The sequence below is a fragment of the Gallus gallus genome, chromosome 3 (assembly GCF_016699485.2).
Source record: "Gallus gallus isolate bGalGal1 chromosome 3, bGalGal1.mat.broiler.GRCg7b, whole genome shotgun sequence".
NCBI classification, from domain to species: Eukaryota; Metazoa; Chordata; class Aves; order Galliformes; family Phasianidae; genus Gallus; species Gallus gallus.
Genome location: NC_052534.1, coordinates 19,346,516 through 19,372,887, shown reverse-complemented (window position 1 = coordinate 19,372,887; position 26,372 = coordinate 19,346,516). Strand labels below are relative to the sequence as shown.

At 35.4% G+C, this 26,372-nt stretch overlaps 1 protein-coding gene across 7 annotated transcripts in view; it reads left to right on the top strand.

The window, feature by feature from the left end:
• The window catches only part of SPATA17 (spermatogenesis associated 17), a 189,531-nt gene that overhangs the window by 57,727 nt on the left and 105,432 nt on the right, over positions 1 to 26,372 (top strand). For all 7 annotated transcript variants that reach the window (XR_005858125.2, XR_005858126.2, XM_040697417.2 and 4 more), the window contains one exon: positions 8,812 to 8,947. Coding sequence is in view for 5 of the 7 variants with exons in the window: in XM_040697417.2 (XP_040553351.1) it covers positions 8,812 to 8,947 (136 nt within the window). In the remaining 2 variants the exon portion in view is untranslated. The remainder of the gene's footprint in view (positions 1 to 8,811; positions 8,948 to 26,372) is intronic.

Genomic DNA, 26,372 nt, shown 5'->3' with positions numbered 1-26,372 from the left:
TCTTTATTCTGTTGCTTTCAGAAACCTTTCATGCCTGACAAAATGAAATGTCAAACCTGACAGCTTACTAGCAAATATTCTCTGTACATACTTCTAAATCTTTGTCCTTAGATTATAAACTCTTCAGGACAAAGACCTTATATTGTAATTGTGTGACATGTGCCTTCCATCTCTATGAATCAATAGATCTTCTGTAACAGTACTACGTGATGCAACAGATGGGCTTAATGGGAAATAAGCAAACAAATGCAAATTCCTTTTTGCCATACACACTTTGCCAAGGAGCATATACTGTTTCAGTCCTCATATTCAAGAATTTTCCAAATTATGGGAAGATAAATGTTGTTGCATGCTGATGAGACTTGCTTTCTCTTCAACTAGACTACCAAAACTCACTTGGAAGGGAAGGGAGCATATGTTGCACATGTTAGAACATGATTTTTAAATACTGTAATAACTTTTGAAGCAGTTTGGCTTTCTGAGCCATAGCATTTGTAATAGCATCAGAGAAACCAGCTTGTTTTCCATACAATCCCAAATACAGATGTAATCTATCCAAAAAGATCTACAGTTATTGCTAAAATAGTTCCAGCTCCTTTCATACTGTAATGGAACACTTTTGTCCAATCATAATAAAGCCTATTATCTCACCTGTTCTGACTCTGTAGTTAACTAGAAACAAATGATGTTTTGTCAGCTTCTCCCTTGAATTCCTGCTCTTAGCAATCCTTTGATCTTTGAATACCATAATTCTGGACAGAAGGGAATTCATTTTCCTTGTGAGCAGCCTATGATCCACTGATTCATTAGGATGTGGTACTTTGCTGTCAGCTCCATATTGCACATGTTAGCTTAAGGATGGGAACTTCAGTATGCTAGAATCAAATGTATTTGCACTTTTAAATTTTGATTAAATCTTTTCTCATATTTTCCCTATTTGGATATTAACAGTGATATTAAACGGAGATTCAGCTTAAAAAAGAAGTCTCTTTGTTCATCTACTTTTGTTCTGTTTTTTCTATTTGCTAACAAAAATAAGGTGTAGTATTGTTTTTATTCCTTTTATACCGAACACAATAGGAAAACTTGAAAACTAAAAGTGTACATCAGTTTTCTGTTCTTTCCTGTGTTTGTTGTTGTTCAGAGTGAGGAAAAGCAGCTTAATTTTCAAATCTCAGTTTAGATTTGAACTAACTTTTTTAAAACTTATTCTTATTTTTAACTTATTTTACTGAAATCTATAAAACGCCGGGTATTAATTAACTTCTCTCTCCCAATTAAGGTGTTCTTTTCACTGGAAAGATTTTGATTATGTATTCCAAATGAGGAGGAATTAAGTCCTTCACTTATGGGAATGAATATATGGTCTCCATTCTTCATTTGATAAGATTTACCTCAGAGGTCATTACGTGGCCAGTTTCAAGCCTTATCTTGTAATATTTATTTTTCTTTTTCTTCTTGCTAAGTGAATCATTAAGATTTTAGACTTGTACGGTTCAAATCTGAACATGCCAACTCTGACAGATATTAATTGATCAGCAGTCTTTATTTACCTTATGGTTAAAGAAGCATTTAGTGCCATCCTTAATGCACAGAAGCAGTAATTCTCAGCTTCATGCACACTAGATGTATAGTGGATTATACCTTTTCAGGCTGTGATTGTTCCGTTTGTGCTTCAGATTCAACCAACCATGCAAGGGTCACATCTGTAACCTTGAAAAGGTGATGACAGAGCTGCAGGTCATCATCAGGACTAACACTCACTAGTAATGCTGCAGCTGCTGTGTGGTATGGTGGTCTCCAGGGAGGAGTCAACAAAGGGTTACTCAGATTCCACAGTAATCTTTTTCTCAGCAGTGTCTATTATGAATTGACAAATTTCTTGTCTCTTTCTATGTAATTGTGTACTTTGGGACTGTATTTCTTCCTGGTAGTGCTTCCTATGCTTATCATTCTTCTATTTTAGAAAATGAGAGAAAGAGCAGAGGAAGCGTGTGGCATTTGTGGAGAAAGCTTGTGCTTGCATATAAGGAGAAACAGAGTCCTTGATTTGTATTTTTCAAGAATGAATATTGGTGTTTTATAGCTGTTATATCAGACAACATAGAATTCCTACCTTTTTTTTTTTTTTTTTTTTTTTTTTTTTTTTTTTTTAAATAGCTCTGAAATCAGTTTATACATTTGTCTCTAAATGTTTCAAGCTCTGAGGAACTTCTTGCTTCTGATAAATGCAGAAATAATTGAGAAAGCTATGGGAGAGGTTCAGGTAGGCAGCAGCAGTGCAAATGCAAAATAAATGAGTAAATTTTGTGTATGCTTATCGCAACTGCTGGATTTTACTATTTTGTACTGAAAGAGCAACTGGGCAATCTAACCTAATAAGGATGATTCCTTTTTCTTGCGTAATTGAAGCCGTTACTGCCTTATTGTGCTATTTTTCATACAAATGAAGTGATTTCCCCCTCCACTTGGATAGGAATGACAATTGGACTCCTTTGGGATGACCACTTAATAAACTAGTGTCTAGTTTGAGACACCAACTGCCGGATCCAGCATATTTAGATCACTGAGCATGAAAAGTTCTTTACTCTGTCGTATGCAGCAGTGTGCAGGCCTAATTTTCCAGGGAACACAAATGTAAATTATTTTCTTTAATTTTATCGAAAGCTGTCTCACATAATATGCCTCGTGATCCAAAGTGTACTATTAAATATCTTTATGAAGTCCACATACATCAGAATAAGTTGCAGTGTAGTGATAGAATAAGGATAAGCCAGCGATTACCAAGGCTGAGGCTTCCTGATTTATTGTTGGCTGCTGGTGACATTAGGCAAGTCACCTCGCTGCTGACTCTCTGTGCTCAGAGCGGCACTAGAGGCAGCCACACCAGTCCTGAACGCATGGATTCAGTTGTGTGCAGCAGAGTGCAATGTTTGCACACCGTGTCTCACACTTGTTTTCAGCAAGATGCCTTCTTTTAAAACCAGCACAGTTGCTTCTGTGCTACCCAGTGACGTGCTCAAAAGGTATACTTGAGGGCATCAGTGCCAAAATATGCACAGCAATAAAGGTAACAAAATATAAGAAAACAAGTTGCTCTTGTTTGATAAAATTTTAAGTTTTAAAAAAATCTTATTTGTATGTTTTTAAGATCTTATACTCTATTTCTGACATAGCTGCAGTGAAAATGGCCGCTATGTTTTATGTCATGCAGATATAGCACGTTTGAAAACTTTGTTCAAATTATGCTTAGTTTTTCATATGCTTTGCAACTTCAGCAATCTGCATATTTTCCGGACTGTTATTGTATTATGATAAACAGGGATTATCATATATTTTCAGATAATGTTTTCTTAACAATTCAACTTCTATTTGTAACTCTTCCATTTATTTTAATTACTAGCACAGTGTGCAACATTTATTAATCAGCAGAGTCTTTTTAAGTTAAACTACTAAATTAGCTAACCCCATTAACACAGAATACTCCAAACAAGCAGTAATAGGAGAGGTAGTTACTGTGCAAATCGTATTATACATGCGGGTGCTCTAGGGCACAGTTAAGCATGATTACCCTCTTTTGATCCAGTATTCCTCTGCTTCTTCCAGCTAATTTCCACTGGAAATTTACAAAGTAGCGCCTTCATTTTTCCATCTTAATTTTTCTAATGAAGTTCTAGTACTTTATAACACTGGGGATGCAGATTAATAAGTCTGTATAATTAAGAAGTTCTGGAATTTGCTACAGAACAGATCTCTTTTGCTTCCTACAGGAACTAGACAGTGCTTTTCTTCGTCGCTGTATGGTATTGCAGACATGGGTTAAATAAAGAAAGAGACAAAGGGCTCTTAGATTTACTCCTGATAGGATAAAAATGACTGATAGTTTATTGAAAAACTACCCATATGTATGTAGCACATAACTACAGACAAGATTTGTAAGAATGCATCCAAAATAAGTTTGTCTTGCAAAAATAATATGCTGATCTTCTTAGATGCACTAAGTAAAATATGTTGCATAAAAAACTTTGATTTTTAATGCACACTCATTATGTGGCAGCTCTGTTGCCATTGTTTTGGTGTGGAAAACCTTTGTTTTTTGCTTTGTTCACCAAATGTAAAGATGAAGAGTGTTGGCTGAATCTGAAAGCTTGAAATTCATTACATATTTCATTTAAAAAACAAACAAAAGAGGGGTAGGGTTGGGGAGGGGGAAGAGTCACAGCTTCCACATGGTTTGTTTGGAGCTAATTGTTCATGGTCGTTACAGTCAGAGGAAGCTTCTTTTCATTTGAGTTAGGTCAAGGCAACATGAGGCATCCGCAGCTTCTCTGAGCAGCCTTCTCCAAGTTCTTATCACCCTCACAGAGATGATTTTTTCCCTAATTTCTTATCTACACCTAACCTCTTCTAGATTAAAATTGTTACTTCTTTTCCTGTGACAGCATTCCCTGACAAATCCTCCCTGTTGTTCGCACTGCTGCACAGGAAGCTTTTTCTCTTGGATTACCATAGACATTAGAGTCTACATCTGCTGCTGCTTCTCTCAAGTTGGTCAGGCTAACTAGAAAGCCTTTGGCATTCAAGAAGCCTCTTTCCTCTCCTGTCAAAACAGAGAGATATTGGAACAGGAGACAGAGTGGAAAGAAGAAATAATAGGTGAAGCGATGCAGGAAGAAAGAGAATGAGGGAGACAAAATATATAGAAAAGAAAAACTAGAAAGATTAAATTAGTGGCAGCCTAGTGATACAGGATAGAATGAATGAAAGGACAGAAAACGCAAGTTTTATTTTTATTAACAGATATTTAAGCTATGTTTTGAAATGTAAATATATCCCACTAACCACTGTCAAGACTATGATTGTCTCCTAATTCAAGGCTCCTGTGTCTTTTTTCTTGCTAATTCAGTCCAACAGATTGTGGTCCTGGAAAAATTGCAACTGACCTTTGTTACCAGTGACAGTGCCAGTCGTGGTCCTGGTCCTTTCTCAGTTTTTTGTTCTCAGTTTTCTGCTATTTGCAGAACCTCAGGTAGTTTCTCCTTTTGGTTCCCACTCTTTCACCCTGTCTTGAGTGTATTTATTAGTACATCTCATTTAAGCTTTTGCAATAGACAAAATGAAATCACTTTTCCTTTTTTTACTTACTTTGGAGAAAACTCACCTCTTGTTAAATCATGAAGTTTTAGAAAGGCTCAGCTTATGCTTACTATGCCTTATGGCATAATATGACATCAACGTGGAATTTAATTCTTCTTTCATCCTGCTACTTCTGTCTCTGTCATTTTTACTGCAACTCTTCAAGAACTTCTGAATTTACACTTAAGTGAGAAAGAAAAGCTGAAATCCAGATATTGGAATCCTACTCAAGTGAACTTTTTGTGGTAGAAACTACTGTGGTCTAAAGTTGGGCAGTTCATAATGTTATTATACCATTATCTGGATTTAATTTTCTTCTCCTTCCATCACTCTCTTCTACCACATTCAAAGCACAAAGCTGGGGAAAAGCTGTGTTAGGTGTATATACAGAGTTGTAGAACAGAATGCCATTACTGAATTTTGTTACAGAGCTATTGTTTTTTTAATATTATTATTGGTTGCAGGGCTATAATGACTTCCATACGACTCTCATTAATTTGGTAATCTACTTAACACACACATACAAAAATGTTTTAATGTTATTTTATTTACTTATTCACACAGAATGATTTTTGCTTGCTTAAACAGACATTGAATTTGCAAACAACTTTTCTTGTAGCTAGATCCTTTTCCCTGTCAGCATCTGCTCACATAGCTCTGACCTGAAATTTTCACAGTCAAACACTGCAACTTTATTTCTACCACATTCAAAGATGAAACAGTTGAAACAGTGGTAATCTTGATTCAGGCCGCTGTTTATGAAAGAATGATATGTAAATGACGTTTAGAATCTAAACATTGCTTATTATTGAGCAAAAATGATTATACAGAAAAAAATAAAAATAATAATAAAAATTACTGCTTCATGCCATCATCTCCCATTATATTTTTAATGTTCTTTCATTTCAATTTTAGCATTGTTTTATTGTTCAATGTTAAAAAAATCATAGTTGCTTTAACTTTTTCCTCAACCACAGACGTGTTCTGGGCTGTATGGCACTTACTCCAATGATCTTAGAGAAGATATGCAGTAGAATGTGGAAGATTATATTTGTGCTAAGTTGCATGTAGAGTATACAGTTAGTTGTATACTCACAGTTCTAAAATGTTAGAATATATGTATAGGTATTTGTTTGGAATCATAGTAGAGCATACAGAGTTTGATCTGAAGAAAATGCCCCCTATATTTTGTGATATTCCAATGATGCCACCATTGTTTCCAATGCATTGAAGCTGATATTCAGCTCTGCACATAGTTCCTATGTCATCATCTCCTGATTCATGTGGGTGAACTGATCAACATGCTTTTCATTTCATGATGTGACAGCCATGCATGGCCATCTGGAACATGGCTTGTCTTTCATGTTACTGTTTCCACTGCTGAAACGCACCACCTATCACCTCACTGAGCTCATATCCACTGTTTGGTCTCCATAAAAATCCAGCAAGCATTGATGAATGTTAACGGGTGCCATTTTTTGCATGTGGAGGTATTCAATCACACCCCTTTGTTTGATATGCACTTGCATGTCAATCGCCATATTGTCAGACTGCCCCTCTGCTGCCATCTGTCACATGGCAACAGCATATAATGGAATATTGGTGGGAAGGTGCAACCTCTACTGCCATACCACCAGTATCTGTGTCTGACACTCTGGGCCAAGATCATAAAATAGGAGACATTACTTTCAGAACAGCCCTAGTGGAAAAAAAAGGTCCACAGTGCAATCAAGCCCTCCACATTGGAAATGTTACAGGAAAAGCTCGATTCATTATTGTTTTCCTTTACTTTATCTTCTACTCTTCTCAATATATATGTTTTTTTGGTTTGTTTTTTTTTTTTTTTTTTTTTGCAATTTTGTGTATAAATTTTACAGATGCAGTATTCATATTGAATTATGAATGTTATGGCTCAACTAAATTCTGTGCATATATAGGCAAATCCCTAAACTGCTAGCCTTGTCTTCTCAGCTATCCAATCCCCTGAGAAAGCCAATTTTCTTTCATGTCTGAACAAAAGAAAAATGTACTATTAAAATGCAATTCAGAAGTGATAAAAACTGCAAGTGGAGCAGCCGGCTCACAGCACCTTCGATGTATTCTCTGGGACACTGGGGCCGCATTAATTTTTGTGTGCTTGTGATGTCCATCCCATGTGCAAATTAGCATTACAAGTACCATAATCTGTCTTATGTGAGAGTGTCCTTTCCCATGAGTATACACATGCTACTACAGATTTGTATAATTTAAAAGTCTGCTAACTCAGTGTTTTTCTCATGCTAACTTTACATAATAATTTTTTGTGGTACTTGATAGAGTATATTGCTATAACTAGTAAAATTGCAAAATAGTTTATTTTTATGAAGTGGAATTTAAAATAACTACAACAAAAAAACAAGCCCACCCAAACAGTTGCTGATGGATTATTTAGTGAAAATAAATTACTTTCTGAGTCTGTATCAGCCAAGAGACAGAAAGAAAGTTTTTATTATCCTTCTCTTCATTAAAAAAAAAATAAATAAAAAAAATTTGACTATCTAACTCTCATAGGGACTCTAGATCCTGAAATGCTTTCAACTACTGAAAAGGTTTTAATTAACTACACATGTGACAGTTAAAGTGATGCTTTAAACTCCTGAAACAGGTATTTCTAACTTTATAACAATTCTTCTACACTTGTAAAGAATGCCCCTTGCTTTTTTTGCAATACAAGCAATGAAGAGCTTCCATCATGGGCTTTGTATTTTTCTTTGTATGAAAATGTACCTGTTTGTGATTTTTCTTGCAAACTAAAATAGAGAGGTGAAACTAAGATATCTTTGTAGAATCTCTTTCAGATCTTTTATATATGAAGTGACCTTTACCTTCCTTCACACATTTTACTGTGGGTCCAACCCTGAACGCTTGTCCATGAGATTAGGGATATCTGAAAACTTCTTATGTGTCCAGAGTAGGTAGCTGGAATTTCACTGTATGGTGGCAGTATGCAAGAAGGGAGTTCACCCTTAGTATGATCAAAGATGAAAGAGTCAAGCCCCATAAGATCACTGATGAGGAAATACAGATCACTTCAGAGTAAAGCACACAATTTACAAATTTAAAAGAAACCACCGATTTACCTTGTGTTCTGCTAATATGTGAATATCAATAGTATTATCTATACGTTTTCATTCTGACAAACTAGACTACAGTCTATTTTACTTTGTTTAACAGCTGCCAAAGGATTCATTTTCTGTTTTGTTATACGGAAGGTGTTCTTTCTGGTGCAATATAGATTTGGTTTATACTTAAATTGCTGACATCTTGAAATATCTCCATCCTGATGGAATGATCAGATTGAAGTTGTATTGTGAGTCTTTTGGACTACACATTTCCTCCTTGCCCACATGCACTGGTAGGACAGATGCAGCCAAAGTAATAATCTAGTAATACTAGTCATATGCTGTTCAAGCTCTATAGCCCTTTGTTCCAATTTTATTTTTAAAAATTTCTGTAGTCTTTTTCACATTACTTGGTGGGGGGCAGGAGGGGGGGGTTGCTACATCAAGAAAGTACAGTGGGAAATATCAAGAATGCATGTCCACCCAATATCCTCATTTGCTGATATTTGTTTTACATAAATCCTGTGGCATTCGGAGTAGTATGTAGTAATTATTAAATATTTTTAAATTTCAGATTTTTGCCATTTTCTTCGTATCATAAAAATGAGAAATATGAGCTGTCAATTCATGCATCAGAAAAAATTGGCAAAGAAACTTATGGAATTAAGCATTTCCGAGAAGTACAGCCTAATAAGTGGATAGCAGGCAAGGTAAGTCACTGCAAAAGTTAAAGAATGGCTTAATTTTTTGAATAAATTAAATAAATAAATGAGATAATCAAATCCAATATTTCTAGCATGTTATAAAATCACATTGAGCTATTGTGATATCAAGCTTCCTCAACAATCTGGTAAGTTAAAATTGAGGAAATACAAAACATCTCCCATCTACTAGATATGGATTTAAGAGCAGGCTTAAGTACACATTCAGTTATATCAATTTTGTGAAGTTTTGCTGTTTCTGTGTTGCCTTTCCTCATTTAAGGTAAAATACGTATATTTACTCTTACATGTGAAGAGAAACCTTCAGAAAATTATGGAAAAAAATAGGCCAAAATATTTTATTGCATATATTCTTCAAAAAATAGTACAAGTGAATGAAAAATTGTTTTTGTTTTAAGACGGTTTCATTAAACTGGCTTCTTTCTTATCAGAAACATCTTGTATATTTCCAGTTTTGTAGTGCCATAAGAAATAGTTTTCCTCAGAACTTTCAGTGTTATATAAACGATTTTCAGTGGTTGAAACCTAATATAGTGTGAGATTTCAAAAGTCCAAAAAGTTCCATCATTCACCAAGCATGATACAGAAAAAGGAAAACTGAACAATTGCTTCTTACCTGTTTCTCAGATTTTTAGCAGCAGTAGGAAACCAGAGGTTCAGAACTTCTGAATCTTCACAGTAGGTTTACACAAAAACCAAGAAAGGATTTTTTTTTTAATCATGTGTCAACTCCTGCAAAATCAAACACACTCTCTGAAACTATATGAAAAATGAATTACACCATTAGGATATTACAATAGTGTAGAATTAGTGAAAAAGGATGTAAATGAGCTCAAACAGTGTTCTAACATGGGTTTGTAGATGTGTTTGTATTACTATTTTTTTGTTAGATATCGTAATCACATTATAATTTCCCAGTATGAGAAAGATATGGAGCTGGCAGAGCAGTTCTAGCACAAGGCCTCAAAGATGGTAAAGGAAGTGGAACACCTTCTATACAACAAGAGGCTAAGAGAGCTGAAACTCTTCAGTTTCAGGGGCATGTCACTAATGTATTTAAAGACCGAGTGGGAAGGAATGAAGAAGATGGAACCAAATTCTTAGTACTGTCTAGTGAGTCCATGCTGTGAGGATAGTCAAACACTCATGCCCATGGGGGTTTTGAAATTTCCTTCATTTCATTGGATATATTCAAAATCCAAAAGGATACTGTCCTGGGCCAAGTCTAGCAGTTTTTGCTTGAGCAAGGGGATGGAATAGATGATCTGAAGAGGTCACTTTCAACCTAAGTAATTCTGAGAGTTTTTAAGATGTGATTACTTACTTCCTTGGAAATAACTTATCCTTGTAAATATATAATAAGTTCCAAGGAAATTTAGTTTGAGAAGTAATATTTTTAGTCATATTTTTTCTCAAAGTGTTAAGTTTTAAAAAAAGATCATAGCAACATTTTGATATTGTACCATACAGAAATAGTTAAACTGCATTGCATATAAAAACCTAAAGATCAACATTCAAGTAAAAAGATGAATTTGTCTTTGAAAAGCAATTAGTGGAGGATGGACTTGATTAGAGTCCAACTGCATGAGCATGACATATGTATGTAAACCAGTATAAAGATTTGTTGATTTGTTGATCATACTTATCTTACAATGTAAAGATTCCCCCTCTTCCAGTCCTTAGCAGTTCTTGGTCAGACTGAAATGGCAATATCAAAAAATGTAAAAGTTATTATATTGTATAACCTATTATATATATATATATATATATATAGTACGTATTATATAAATTATGGGACTTATATCACCAAACTGACTTGTGATCTTGGATATATTTCAACCTAAATCTCTGGAGATGTATAGCTGTATGCATTAACTCAACATGATAAACAGCCTTCCAACTCCAATTTTAAATCAAAATTAATCTTCATTTCGTAGCTTTGCTTAACAGTTCATCTGTTTAATACAGCCATTTTGGGGGGTTTCCGTGAGATGATATTTATGTTAATACATTATTACAGCCTGAATAACTGATAACTGCCAGGATGTATATTCCACTTCTTAAAGTAATATACTAAATAAATCTTTCTTATCGTTGATGATAAGAAAAACTATAGTGTAATTTCTTCCAGGGAGGTAGTTCTGTGGCTAGTGGGTCAATAACCCGTCTGATCTGCTGAAGTATTATTTGATACTAGCTGCCTTTTTAAAAACTGTATATTAAAAAGGTTTTCTGTGTGTCCATGCACATGTTGTGTTTGTATTTCCTTTAGATTTTCATATATATATAGGCATTTAAATTCATTACAGAATTAGTATGCAAATTATGTAATTACTTCAGAAGCAAAATGAGCAACAATGAAAAATAGTGCCTTGGAATACTTCGTCTGGAATGCTTCCACTTAGCTTTCAAAAAACTTACTACGTTAAGGGAAAACTAGTTCTGTTCTTCAATAAAAGCTAAAAAAGTTAAGAAATGTAAATAACAATGTACATATAGTGGGGGAAGAGTATGTTTCTATCCAGTTGTAAACTACTATAAAAATAAAAATGCATACTTTTAAAGTTGAAACAACATATGTCTAAATACCTTGTAAAACTTTTGATTTATATGTGAGAAATACCAATATAAAAAAAAATTACCAGTCATTGTGAGTTTAACCTACAGTGATAGGTCCCAAAATAGCTGGACAGTCGGGGGATCAAATACACTAACTATAATCTTTCAGTTGTCAAAACACTCACATATGTTCATATTTACTGAAGTAGAAATGATAGCTTACAGCCTTTAATTGGTATTGGAGTTAGTTTGCGTATGCATTTTAGAAAACTGACTTAAATGAGAGCATTAAATGTTTTCTTATTTGGAAAATTCAGGACGTGATGTTTGAAGACATTCTTTGCTGAAATATTCTTTTCTCTGATGCCTTATTAGAGGTGAATTACAGTACAACTGCATCACTGTTTCATTATTTGCAGAGGCATTTTGGCCCTAAACAGAATTTTATTATCTACAAAGCATAAAAATATCCAGTACTGCAAGGAATTAATTTAGAGAACCTAAGCATATTGCACAGAACATAAAGTTGACCTTTACCGTCTACAGCTTTTGGAATGGAGTGGGATGTGGAACACATCATAGATTTAATGTGGCACAACGCTGTCTGCAGAAACTTGGGTGGGACTGTGACTGCCTGCCCATTGCACCCGATGATTGAATCTGCTGTCACCAGCATCCTGATAATAATGAACATTCAGCTTAACGACCGTGATTATGATTATCATAATTGATGTGCAAGTGCAATGTGTGGGGATCATTACAGCTGAACTGTACAGCAGAGAAACATGCCTTAGTTATGGATAATTTTACTTTTATGCATTGATTGGGATAAAATATGCCTTTCAAGTTCAACAGGCCAGTGTAATATAATTTTAGGAAGACTTCTACATGTATGAATTGATGATTATGAGCTTTCTGCAAAACAGTAATTCTGGCTGTTTGTTTTGAATTGTTTCATTCCATTAATAATGGGAAATAATTAAATAATTAGATGTTGAGTGGAAATCACTTATAGAGTACTGCCAGCATTAATCAAATATCAAGCTGAAATATTTCTTATTGTGATGGCCTTGCCTAGGCTAGGAAAATCAGCACTTGTATTACACCACCAACACAATCCTAGTTATGTTGGAGCAGTAGAAACTGGGCTGTAGTCAGCATCACTATCATTTTCACACTGTATTGTGTGACCATTAGAGCAGACCACAGTTGTTGGTTATATAAATTGTATAGCTTCCACCTCTGTCAACAGAGACAGAGCTAAATGAATTAAGCTAAAAGCTTAATTCAGGCAGTGTGGATAAAAGCACAAAGCACAGCCAACAGTTTCAGTCAATTTTGCTGGATAGTGATTGCCATCAGCTGAGATTAGGTGAAGTTGCAGAAGTATTTCATTCAGTCATAATGACGTGTAGATGTACTTCAAGCTCAAGTTTATAAAATGAATGTTAGGGAATTAGTATAATGCTAGGTATTTCATTGATTTACAGTAGGTGTAAATTCTTCCTCTTTGTTCAAGTACTGGCAGAAGTGTCCTATTTGGGATAACAGAGGTAGGAGACCACAGAAAAAAGTCTAACTTGCTTTCTACCTTAAGGGAGATTGCAAGGATCTCCATGAGTGTTTCAACTGCATCATTGCTCTTACGTTATTTTACTGAGTCTGGAGTTTCAGTGATGAAAAAGAGAACTCCTTGTGTATCAAGGAAATCCATGCTGTTTTCTGTGATGTCTGTTGCCTCTGGAACTTCAATAGTTTCAGTTTTCATTGTTACTTGTGTTATGGAACAAGTTGCACAACATTTGAAGTTTCACCTAAGTAGGAAGAGATCCATAAGGAGATTATAACGTGGCCTGAAAATCTCAGATCCTTAGAAAGTGAGCAGGACTTTTCTACACACATGACTTTTCTATTTAGTCAACCCATCTTCTTTCACATTCTTCTGAGCCCACTGTGTCCTGTAGTTTCATAGAAAAACTGTCTTTGTATTACTGCAAAAGAAGTACACTATTCATGTTTTTCCATCTCTTCCTACACTGAAATTTATTTAAATTTCACTTTAGCTTGACTTTTCTTAATCTGGCAGCAATTATACTTGAGATAATGTATGAGTGGATTTTTAATCTTAGACTGTAACAATTTTTAAAGGAATTTGCTTGGTTTCTTTTCTTTTGGATCAGAGAAAAAGAAAGTACACAAGAATATTTTCTAACACAGAGTAGTATCCCTGAGGAATATGGATCTGTTCTATCAGCCTTATTAAATGTTTTAAAAATTTAAACACCATACTTACTAGAACGCTTTGTGAGAGAAGTTTCTAATATACATGAAGTAGGACATTCTGAATATCAGATTCTTAGTTTCTCCAATGCAATTGCAATGTGTTTTCCTAAGCAATGTAAAGCCGACATAATGTGGCAGCTAGAAGTGGCTCTATTGTAGGGGAATTATTAGGTGATCTGTAAGAGTTTGCGTTTTACACTACTGATTTCTTCATGAGCCATGTCAGGGATAAGGGTTGTTGGAAAACTGTGTTGCACTCTAGCAGTCTCTGGCCAATGACATGGCTCCTGTGTAATTATTACTGCTAGTGTAACTTCATGGATCTTTTCAGATGCTTCGGATGAACCCTTAGCTTGAGTTATCCTGGTGGATGAAAAACTGAACATGAGCCAGCAGTGTGCTCTTGCAGCTTGAAAAACAAATGGTATCCTGGGCTCCATTAGAAGAGGGGTGGCCAGCAGGGACAGGGAGGTGATTGTTCCTCTCTACTATGCCCTCCTGAGATCCCATCTGGAGTACTGTGTCTGGGGCCCCCAGTACAAGAAAGACAGGGAGCTGTTGGAGAGGGTCCAGAGGAGGGCCACAAAGATGATCAGTGGGCTGGAGCACCTCCCCTACAAAGACAGGCTGAGGGAGCTGGGCTTGTTCAGCCTGGACAAGAGAAGGCTGCAGCGTGACCTCATTGCAGCCTTCCAGTAGCTTATAAACAGGGAGCCTATAAACAGGAGGGGAGCCAACTCTTTACAAGAGGAGATAATGGCAGGACAAGGGGAATTGGTTTTAAGTTGAAGGAGGGGAGAGTTAAGTTGGATATCAGGGGGAAGTTCTTTACTATGAGAGTGGTGAGGTGCTGGAACAAGCTGCCCAGGGAGATTGTGGATGCCTCATCCTTGGACATGTTCAAAGCCATTTTGGACAGGGCCCCAGGCAGCCTGGTCTAATATTAGACATGAATGTGGGTGACCTTGCCTGCAGCAAGGGGGTTGGAGATTGATGATCCTTGAGGTCCCTTCCACCCCAAGCCATTCTCTGGTTCTATCATTCTGTGATTATCAGCTCTCTTGTTCCAGGTTAAGGCTGCTTTCCAGCACTTTGCTTCTTACCATATGTCCTAAACCAAATTAAATAATCAAAATCCAAGAATCTGATCCTACAGCAATGCATCCCATATAATTCATGAAAGGACAATCTCTTGGATTCTCTCTGCTGTCCTCAAAACAACCATTGTGAGTCAGAGCACTTCTGTATCCTCATGTTATAATTGGCTTGAGGAACTCCTTGACTCCACATAGGGTGATTCCCACAACAGCATCACACTTCAGAACTATGAGCTCCTTGGAGCTCAGACATTTGGCTACAATCTTGGGTAGGTGGTACTAAAAAGAAAAGCAAACATGCAAAAAGCCTGGAATATATTAAAAACAACAGTGAGAACAGCAGACATTACCTCTGATTTACAGGAGTAGAGTGAAATCTCTTCTATAAGATACATTCATTCAGTCTTTTAGGAAAGAAAGTCAGAATTTCAACTTGTGATTGTTGACATAATGATTTTTCCAGATTCCTTGACCAGTGCTATATTTACAGAAATACTATCTTATTATAAAGATCCCTTTCAGAATTCGCATTGTAAAAGTTCCTGTGTGATGGTTTTTCTCATTCTGAGAAAAATTCTTCAGGTCACTGCTACTGTGCTGCCCTTAAAAAACACTACTCATTGTGTAATGTAAATGATTATTAAGCATCAGCCATCTCTGAAATTACTTTCTTATATGTGGAAGGAAAGCTAAAATTGAGAAGCAAATTAACAGTTACAAAATGGCTACTGTTTAACTAAATATAGAAAAGAATGGATGGAAGTCGGGAAAGAAGAAAAAAAAGAAGACTGAAAGTCTGGAAAGAAAAGCTGGAAAAGCTTTCTAGCAAAGGCTACAGATGACTTACAGAGTATGATTTTGAAGGAATAATACGAAGTAGTGACTAGGATGAGTCAAACTATTCAGTTGGTTATTTGCATAAGAAAAGCTACTGTCACTACTCTTCTAATCAAATCCATTCTAGTAGTTATTTGTCGGCAACTAGTTAAATATTTTATAAAACCTGATTTTCAGTCCTGTGATTTCTCAACGGGAAAATGCAGTCCCTTGATGATGATCCAAGGCTTTGAAGAATAAATTGATTCGAAAGAGAAAATTAGATGGTACTTATTATACTGTCTAACTAGCAATTCAGTGTCATTTGTCTGTAGGATGATAAATGTCTTGCTTTGCCTACCTTCCTCATTTAATAATGCAACTTGCATGTTTGTAGCATAGAAAGAAAATCTTGCCTTTTAGTAAGTTAACTTTAAGCAATATTTTTGAGGGAGACTGATATATATATTTAACTTCTTATTCTATACAGTACTTAAACATTTTAAAAATTCTCATTTAATGAGAAAAAATTATGTCAGTGCACGCTCAGAGGACATTACAGCAACTTGTGGCAGAGCTTTTAGTCCAAAAACAAAAAAACAACCCACGTATAAGTTGAGCTGGAAACACTAGTCTTTGTTTACAAAATACTTAATTGATGTTAGTTTTAGATCTTTGTTATTGTTATTTGATTTACTGGAATTGAAGATCCTCTCACTAAAATGGGACGTGTTTGGCCTTACCTTTTGATGACAGTTTTGCAGAGGCTGTTCAGTATTCTTGGAATTAAGATTTGCTCATATATCCACCAAACAATGTATTTCAACCAACCAATTTGTCACAGTATTAAAGTAAGAAGCTAGATTTTGAAGTCAATAGCAATTCTTGATGGAGCATTTTTGCAAAAAACGTGCTACTTATTATTTGATAACTCACCTTTAGCTTGATTGTGATGATTAAATATAGTTGAAATGGTAGTAATAAAGATTTTCATAACTCTGTAAGATTAACACAGCCCATTGCTGCTATTAAAAAATGCCTGGGATATTAAGACTAATTCTCAATGTTTACCATAGTTATGTGTAATAACCACTGATGACTATAATTGATAAGCAGAAAAAATTCTATCATTTCCTTTTAGTAAGAATACTCTAGGAAGAATGTTGTGACTCATCTTCACAGAAAAACAGGCACTTTGAATCTCATCTTTAATTGCATGTTGCTGGTGGATTTACAAATTGTAGTCTAAGAAGCATGTTCTGTTGGCTTCCTGCAGCATATACAGTTAGGATTTCAGAATGTCGCATGTGAAAACATTGGCTGAAAGAAATATTTTATTGTATTGATGCATTATGATTGAATAGCTGTGTAATTTGCAATGCTATTAGCACATGTATCTGCTTTGAACGAATGCTAAAATATTATGCTGGATATATGTCCAACCTGAGTGAAAGGCTGTATGTTTGTTGCTTTGATCATCACTCCAGAGAGCAAGTGTAGATTATTCTAAGAGCGGTAGACTTCAGTGCAGTAAAATGTAGTCTAGGTTTTTAGAATCTGAGAGTAATCTACATTTCTTGAATAGGAAAAAATTGAAGTGCAAGTTTTGTGCACTTGTGTTGGAGTGAATGAGAAACTACAAGTAACACAGGCTGCTTATTGTCCTAATGGTTTAACATAAGCAGCTACTGCTTCTTTAAAATTTAGATCATGAATCAACTCTGACCTTGTTTGCTCCATTTCAAGTAGTGATGTGGTGCACTTCTGTATTTATTCATTTAATGCCAGTGAAAACCTGTTTTCAAAATACCCTTTACAAATGTAAGTTAAATGGATCTTTCACCGTGATCAAGATGATAAACTCTATTCTCTCCTATACTTTGTTTTCTGTTGATCTCAGCAGAAAATACATGTGGAAACTGAAATGCATAGCCACATCAGTAGTTATTTATGAACAGTTGTATTACTGTGTGTTAATATTCAAGAAAGAGAGTTACAGAATTACTCAAAAATAACCTTTTAACTTCCATCTTCATTTTCATTTAAATAACCTTACAAGCTTTGATGAGTTAATGTACAGGGATAATAGTAGATATGGTATATGGCAGAAGATAAAGACTATGATGAACACAGTGTCTGTTTTCTAACTGTACTGCTTTTGTTTTCCATAATGAGTCTCTCTAAGTAGGAATTTACATTTTGGCTGTGATAATAGGAACTAACAACATTCCCAGCCCACGGCTTTCTGATGTGTTAGGATCTCTCACTTGTAGTTATATGAAGGGATGACAGTGTAAGTGACAAACACTTATCATTAGCAATTGAATGCACTGCTCTTTTACAGTATAACTTGTTGGGTATGAGAACACAAAAGAAAAAGAGAAACAATAAAAAACTGCATATTAACAGACTTTGTACACTAATGCGAAGCTGCTTGATTGAGCAGTGCAGTGTCAACCATATCTTTCTTCTAATGCTAAAAGTAATGCACATAGACAGAGTGACAATCAGAGTACAGCCTCCCATCAGCTGTAATTAATCTTTTAGTTAACAGAGACTAGAAAAGCTTCTCATCAGCCCCTTCTGAAGTCTGAGGCACCCTGTTTTTTGATGTTTGTATTCTCAGTAAAATTGTCCCCACCAGTTCTAACAAATTGAAACACCAGGCTAATTATGGCAGCTAATGAAGTGTGTGGAATGGTCACAGCTTGTCGTGAAACTGTTCCTTCAGCTCAGATTAGAGTTTCATCAATCACTTTTTTAAACTGATCCAGAATTGCTTCTGCTCAGTGCTTGGCATTTTTAATGCTGTTTCTGTAATTGGTTTTTTCCCCAAAGCTTAGGCTATTTTTTGAAATATTACATTCTTAGGACAGGACTTACAAACTCTGGTTTATAAAAAAACATTTCATTATTGCCTCTATCAGCTGATCAAGTGCTAGAAAGCTAATAAAAGAGGCAGAAATATAAAATTTGATGTATTGCTTTTAATCCAGCTAAAGGTAGCAATAAAGCATATACACATATATGTATATGAATCATTATTACAGTGGGCTGGATGTATACTGCAATCTCATGAGACATGGTTTGTGGACTGGATGGTTCAAATCCCACTGAAGGACCTAAATGAAATGAATGAATTGGTCTTAGCTTATTTCCTTGTGGATTGTGATCCTCCATATATCACTCAAAGAGTTTGGCATGATTTGTAGTTTTTGCAGATACCCAAGCCTTTGGCAGCAGGATGACCAAAATGTGCTGCTATTTTAAGTATTTTTGCACTTCAGGTCAAATCCAAAGTCCTCAAAGTATGGGAAACTTTACAGTACAACTTATATTGCTACTACACTGTCAATGAATAAATTAGCATATAAAACATTGTAACAATCTGAGTTCCTGTTTATCATTTATAAGATGTAATAGTATTCAGCTATACATTGAAAGTTTTGCATAGGCATTAAAGACACAGATGTTAAAGTATAAGGCTAAATTCTTTCCTCAACATATACAGTGGGGTGTAAAATTTACTTTGGAAGTGAGCCAGCTAAAAAATGGACTAAACTTTCTCTTATGTATGACCATAGCATATGTTTGCACAAGTTGTCACATTTGTTATATATAACATGTATTCATATCAGAACCACGACAGCATGATCTTAGTTCAAGTGTTGTGAGCAATCTATTTATTGAATTTGTGCTAATACATGTCATCCATTTCATTTTTCTGAACACTTGAATCTGAAATAATGATTGGCTATAAATTTCAGATGTTCCTCTCCCTGAAATTTCTTAATCATCTGAAATTTGACAAGAACTAGCTTTGTGTCAATGCCAAAACAAATCTGTGGCTCAAGTGAATAATCGCTGATGCTAACGCTTCTCCTTGAACTGTATGAAACAACAGGGATGGAACAGTAAGCAGCACTGAGAAATGAAGTAAAAGAAGGGTACACAAAGATTTGTTTTTATACATAAGTAACAAATGGGAAAAAAAAAAAGAAAAAGATATTAGTCTAAGAGCTATTTTCCAGTGTTGTTAATTAGTTAGTGCATTTGTGAACACTGGGTAGGATATGACTAATTTTCCTATTTTTAGCTGATTTCCAGAGTAGTTGCATGCAAAGTGAGAAAGTCCTCCTCCTCCTGTTCCATTATTTCATTTTCTTCTGAAGGTAGCTTATATTTACAAAACAGGAAAGCAGTTTCTCTCAGTGTGCCACAGGAAAGTAATTTGTTGGAAGAATAAAGTCTTTATTTTACTGTAGGCCCCCTTTGCCTAGTCATATACTTTCACTTTTGGAGTGAGGGTGTGAGGACAGGGAGCAGGAGTCCTTCCTCACTGTGAGTATTCCTCTTTGATATCTGTACTCTTCCTTCTGACGTGTCATAAATTCTCTTCAAGTCAAGTTCCTTTCAATATCTTCCACAAAATATCTTCCCCCTGCATGGAACGTGACAGGGATCTTTCTTATAGCTCTGGACTTTATCAAAACTCCACCAGGCAAGAAGACGTCACCTGCTCAAGCATTCTGACAAAGGACTCCAGCAGCAAAGAGTCTTTGCAAGGAAATGTATACTCAGAATTAGGCCCATAAAGTCCTGTGCACTCCCTTATCTCTGAAGTACTGGTACATACTTCATTACTTTTGTCTATAATGTAAGAATATATTTCTATTAGCTTTCAAATGAAAAAAAAAAAGTGTGAAAAATAGCACAGTATTTAGCACATCCTAGGCACATAAAGCTTTTGATCAGGCTAAATTAAGCTCTGTGAAGAGAAAGTAAGCTGGGAAGGCAGTGGTTTGCTGTAGAGTGAACTTTGCTTTTGTAAAAGTAATTTCAATGGCACCAAAGTGAGAATTAGTACAGTCTGTGCTTTTCTTGATAGAGATGGTAGGCAAGGTTGTTTGCAGTCATTTCTTCTGTTTAAGCTAAAAAAGTGTCTTCTTAAAAAATTATATACAAAGTCTATAAGAAAGCAATGTAATAAATAAAACTGCATTCTTATTCACACTAGGTGATTATAATCAATCAGTAATCTTGTTGTACATGTTGTACAAAGGATCTGAAGTGTTACTTTATTATACAATATATTGTTAAAATTCACATTTTTTCCTTAAAAACAAAGTTGGTTAAAATCTCTGTTAAACTGTTTTTCCTTGTGGAACATAGAAGACTAATATAAGTTTTCAGCAAGAAGACAGTAGTGCAACCTAGGGAACACTACTATACTAAACTACAGAGTATTTCAGGAACGTAAAAACCAGTTTTGAACTTAGCATCCAGTAGCATCTTTTTCACAATTAGCAAGACGCAGGAGTTAGACAAAATTCTTGTAAGAATTGTGTGAAAAACATTTGCTTTTCTCTGTCACTTCTCACTTTATCAAGATGTTGCCTGTACTTAAATAATTTGTCCTAAACCGCTAAGAACTGGAAATTTTGCAAATATACTTTCCAAAAACTGAAATAATTATCTTTGATCTCAGTGGATGCCAACTTTTTTTTATATTTAGAGAAGTCAGAAGATTAGGAGCTGAAGATAAATTTAATTAGAAGTACAAATGAGGAGATTGTCTCAAGAAATACCACTTGAGTAGCAATCTGTGATCTAGTGACAGTCAGTCCTTCTGTGTTACTATAGAGAAATGTTGCTTTAAGCACTTGTATTAATAATATGTGATATCCTCTCAATTTATGTCAATTTATCCTCTCAATTTATGGAGAGTGAGATGCAAGGAAATGTACTGCATACTTGACTGGACTGTCATACCATATAAAAATACTGATTCTGGACGTGATATTACAGCAAGTTAATCTTTTATTATTTGCTACTTGTAATTATCAGTACCAAAGTGGGTGCTGATAATCTCAAAAATTTGCATCTAGATGTGAATTTGATGAGTCTGAAAAACCTAAAAAAAATAGGGTGATACTGATGTAACTCAGAAATGTTGTGTTGATATTGGAAAAACTCACAAACGGTATTGGAGATTATAGAATTTACATCACCGTTCTAAAATCTTAAGGTTTCTCTTTTTTGCAAGTTCATTGTAAACTTTTAAAAGCAAACTTTTTCTTACAACTAAAGTAAAATCAGGCTTTTTCTAAGTGTTAGTCTTTGAGTTAATTTTTAGTGTTTTCACAGTTACTATGTATATTTCTTCTTGTTTACTGGCTAATGTGTGCTTCCATATGAAGACTACACAAAAACATAAAATAACTATATTCTGTGACTGATGGAAGAATATTAACTTCTTATTCCCAATGAGTTCTGAATGTCAATTGAAAGCAACAAAATTCATAACTCATCACATTAAAATTACACCGTTAGTGTGGTGCATCTTTTCTGGACTTTAAGCTTATCAACACTAGTCTTGCACTGGAGAGCTAAGAAGTAGATATTCTGTTCCAGATGCCCAACAAGCATGAAATAAAGGGGAATATTACTTCTTTGTCTGTATTCTTGTGATATAGTCAGTTTCTACCTTTACCTGCATGGCACATTTCTAGCTCATATTTAGTGAATGGTCTGCCCAGTCTCCATGATTCTCTTCTGCTGCTACCCAAACTGTCAACATTGTTCCTCAGGTTAGTCTGTGCCAGGTGCATTTGTCCATACTGAATTTTATTTGACAGACCGTTCCTCTAGCCTGTCTGCATCACTCTGAATAATTACCCTCAAGTGTATCGATTGCACCCGTTAGTCTGTTGCTGTCTGTGAACTTGATGAGCGTACGTTCCAGCTGCACCTCCAGGTCATTTATGAAGATATTAAACAAGATAGGTCTCAAGACAGTGCCTGAGGAAATACAATTGTAGCCAGATTCTAGTTAGACTACCAGTCATTAATTGCTACCATTTGTGGCTGATACTTCAGACAGTTACTACATCCGTTAGTCTGCACATCTTTACTATAATTTACCAACTTGGATAAAAGGATTCTCTAGAATATGGTGTTGAAAGCCTTGCTAAAGTTGACACAGACAGCATCTACCACTCTCTTTTCATCCACAGGTCTAGTCATTTCAGCACAGAAGGCAATAAGGATTGGAAAGTATTATTCAGAACAGTATCAAAGTGGATGCAGTCTTACTGAGTATTATTTTTGCTACATATGCCAAGTACAGTAGAATCAAAATATATTTTTGATTGATGTTAAATGACTACAACTTTTGTTCAAAAAGGTACAACTGAAACTGATAAGAAAAAAATGTTTTCAGATGAGGATTTCAGTTTAGGTTTTTTCTTCCTTAACTCCTACTGGCATGATTTTGGCAAGTTAGAGATAGTTGCAACTTGATCTTGGCAGGTTAAACTTTTTCTGGCTATAGTCCAGCAGGTTAAAAGTGGTTCTGGGTTTATCTTGGCATTCAGCACTTGGCACTGGCTTATTTTCTACTGGAAAGAGAATGTTATGGTTTAACAGATTAGGCAATGAGAGAAGCAGCATATAAATGGAACAAGTCAAGATATTTATTCTAAATGCGTTATTTCCTAATGCACATCCTGTTGCTAGCAGAATGTACATGATGGACTGGACAAGGAGTCTGTTTAAAAATACAAACAATGTGATAAAAATGAATCCTTTACTTTTCATCACTTTTAAGACCCTGTACATTTTTTCTACATTGGAATGTAGTTAGACGTAGTTCCACCTCAGATTTAGTAACTTCATAAAAGGTTTATGCATTACTCATTAGTACATTCTCATATTTCACAAAATATTATTTATGCATCTTAAATTAACATTTACTCTAGTCCTAAAAATATATCTATATACATATAATGCTCTGCAAGATGCAGGGATTTACATGACAATAATAAACACCTCTTGGGATTCTGAGTACAAATTAAACTATTTCAAGTGCACATTTGTTTTTAAGCCCAGATTCAGTAAAGTTCAAGGGTATCCAACTATGAAATAGTTAGTGGAGAAATTCACATTGCTTTCTTAAATTAATTTACTTGATAAAAAAAAAAACAAAAAAACATTAGGTCATAAAAATAGAGTATTATCTTTGGCAGTTTTGGTTCAAGTACAGACATTAGGCAAAACAGAGTTTGGCTGATGTTGTTTCTTAACGTTGAACAAGGTACTGCACACACTATAACTTTGCGTGGCAAACTGTACTTGTAATAATGATTCTGGCTCTGAATATGTCTAAAAGCACCTGAAGTGTCTATATAGTGGTGATCTATTACTTCTCAGTAGATTAGCATTATGCACATAAATAAATTATCTGCATATATGTTTAAAAAGGAGGATGCACTTCTTAAAGCAAAGCTAGTACATGCTTGGGTGGAAGAGCCAAACAGTATCTGGCTTGCAGATCATCAATAAATGGACTAAATGAACTTAGAGGGTACAGCTGGGAATTCCTTCCCCTTGGGCAACCACAGTGACTGCAGGATACTAAATATGTTTAACAAATGCAAATTCAGACCACAAATCTTCATTGCTGGTTGTATTGCACATGACATAAAGGACAGGCTATTTTCAGATTACAGGTTAATTTTATACAGGCAAGCTTACAAGAAAAATAATTCACTAGATGGAATTCTTCCCTCTCTTTAGTTTATTCTTCCTTGAAGAAAACTTCTGTCAAATATGAGACAATTTGCCTTTTCTTGTGAGAAAGCACTGTAGGGTATGATACAGTTGTAATGCTTAATAAATACAGATACTAAACTAAAAGAGAGGAGTTTTAGATTAGATGTCAAAGGTGAATTTTTCCCAGAGGGGGTGATGGGGCCCTGGAACAGGCTGCCCAAAGAAGTTGTGTATGCCCCATCCAAGGATATGTTCAGGGCCAAGTTGGATGGGGCCCTGGGTAGCCTGATCTAGTACCTAATTTTGTGGTTGGCAACCCTACCTATAGCTAGAGGGTTGGAACTAAAAGATGTTTGAGGTCACTTCCAACCCAGGCCATTTTACAATACTATGATGTTGAAAAAATATCTTGTTCAGTCAGAAATATTTCTAATTTCCTAGGGAGTGGCTCAGACTATTGTATTCTCAAAAGGATCGCTACTTTCTATCATGCTGTAGCTTAATTTGAGCAGCATTGGAAGTGGGTAGTGGGATCTGTTTTTGTTCTTCTGTCTGAGGTGCTTCCAACCATAAAGAGGCTAGAACTGCTTTCCTACAGAGAAGTTTTAGAGCTTCACTTGTTTTAGCCAGTTATCTCCAAACCATCAATTAGCACAGCTTAGCTTCTAAGAAAGCAAACACAGGTGAAAACAGGTTAGTAGTAGAGCACTTCTCAGAATATTAGAGCAAGTGAGGAATAGAGTTATAATTTCCATGTTAGACTGTCACAGAGGAACATATACTGCTCTGTTGCTTGTACTGGAGACATCATACAGGAAGTATCAAAAATATATGTGATTGTCAGAACTATGTTTTTTCAAATTCATGACCCATAAAATTTCATAATTTTTGGCAAGCCCTATTTGAGTTTGGCTTTGTCAGTTATAATTCCAAAAGATGAAATGGGTAAGAGCCAGTGGTAGTTGTAAAGCTCCATGAAAATTTAACTGTAATGATAATGAAATGTTTCTTACATAAATTAAATAGCAATTAATGTTTTCTGTTTCTATTTGGAAGATAGGATATTAAAATGGTGTTGTTAGATTTCCTACTGTGAGCGTAATTTCCTGATTTGTTTTTACAACATATTATCATAACGTCAGTAAAAGATTAAAACTAACAAGTAAAAAATTTGCCTGATGTAAGTGTAACCCAGAAGGTTTTAAAGTTGCCTTTTATGATGTCTATACAATATCATTTTATTTTAAGATCTAATGGCAAGTTGATTCAAAGGGTAAGATTTGCTCTTACAAAGTCATTAAAGGAAGTATAAAACTGCATTCCATAGTCACCCAGTCTTTTTAAATCAAGGAGTTTTATTGTTGTTAATGTCATTTGCATTTGCTGAGGTAATTAGGGAATGAGTTAGACATCACACTCAGGGCCCTCAAGTTTGTCAAGAAGAACCATAAACTTCACTTGCGGGGAAGAAAAGAACAGGCAGTTTAGAAGGAATACTGCAGAAAATAGGGAGAAATGGATTCATAACATCTTAGGTCAGTTTGTAAAGCACTGTGTTGATCCACAATATGGAGAAGCTCATAAAGTTTTCATGGAAGCAGCTTTTCTCACTGCACTTACACAAAAGAACAAAATGTAAAAGGTTTAGGATAGGTAATAGTAGTAGGCAGTCTGAGGGGAAGATGATGGCTCCTTGCTTTTCCCCTCTGCACTGTTCTGACAAGCTGGATAGGTAAGGGGGGGTAATTTTACCCCCTTTAACATAGCAGTGGTCACTTGTCTACTTGTCTACTTCAGTGTGGGGAACTCCGATTAGGCAGGCTTTTCCCTACAAGTCAATACTTCTGCACTGACACAATGAGATCCAGTCCCTAAGGCACGATACAGGCTTTTGTTATTATCCCTTATTTGATGGGTCTAGTTGACCCAATTGGTTAACACATTAACTTTTCAATTTTATAGCCTTAAGTCACTAAAGACCTATTCCTCATTTTTGGAAAGCAAAATTGTTAGTCTGTGCCCACTGCCCACAAGTCACAAAAAACAATCAAAACAAACACCACCAGAGTTCTGCCAAACAACTGCGTCCTGAACTTTATGGCTAA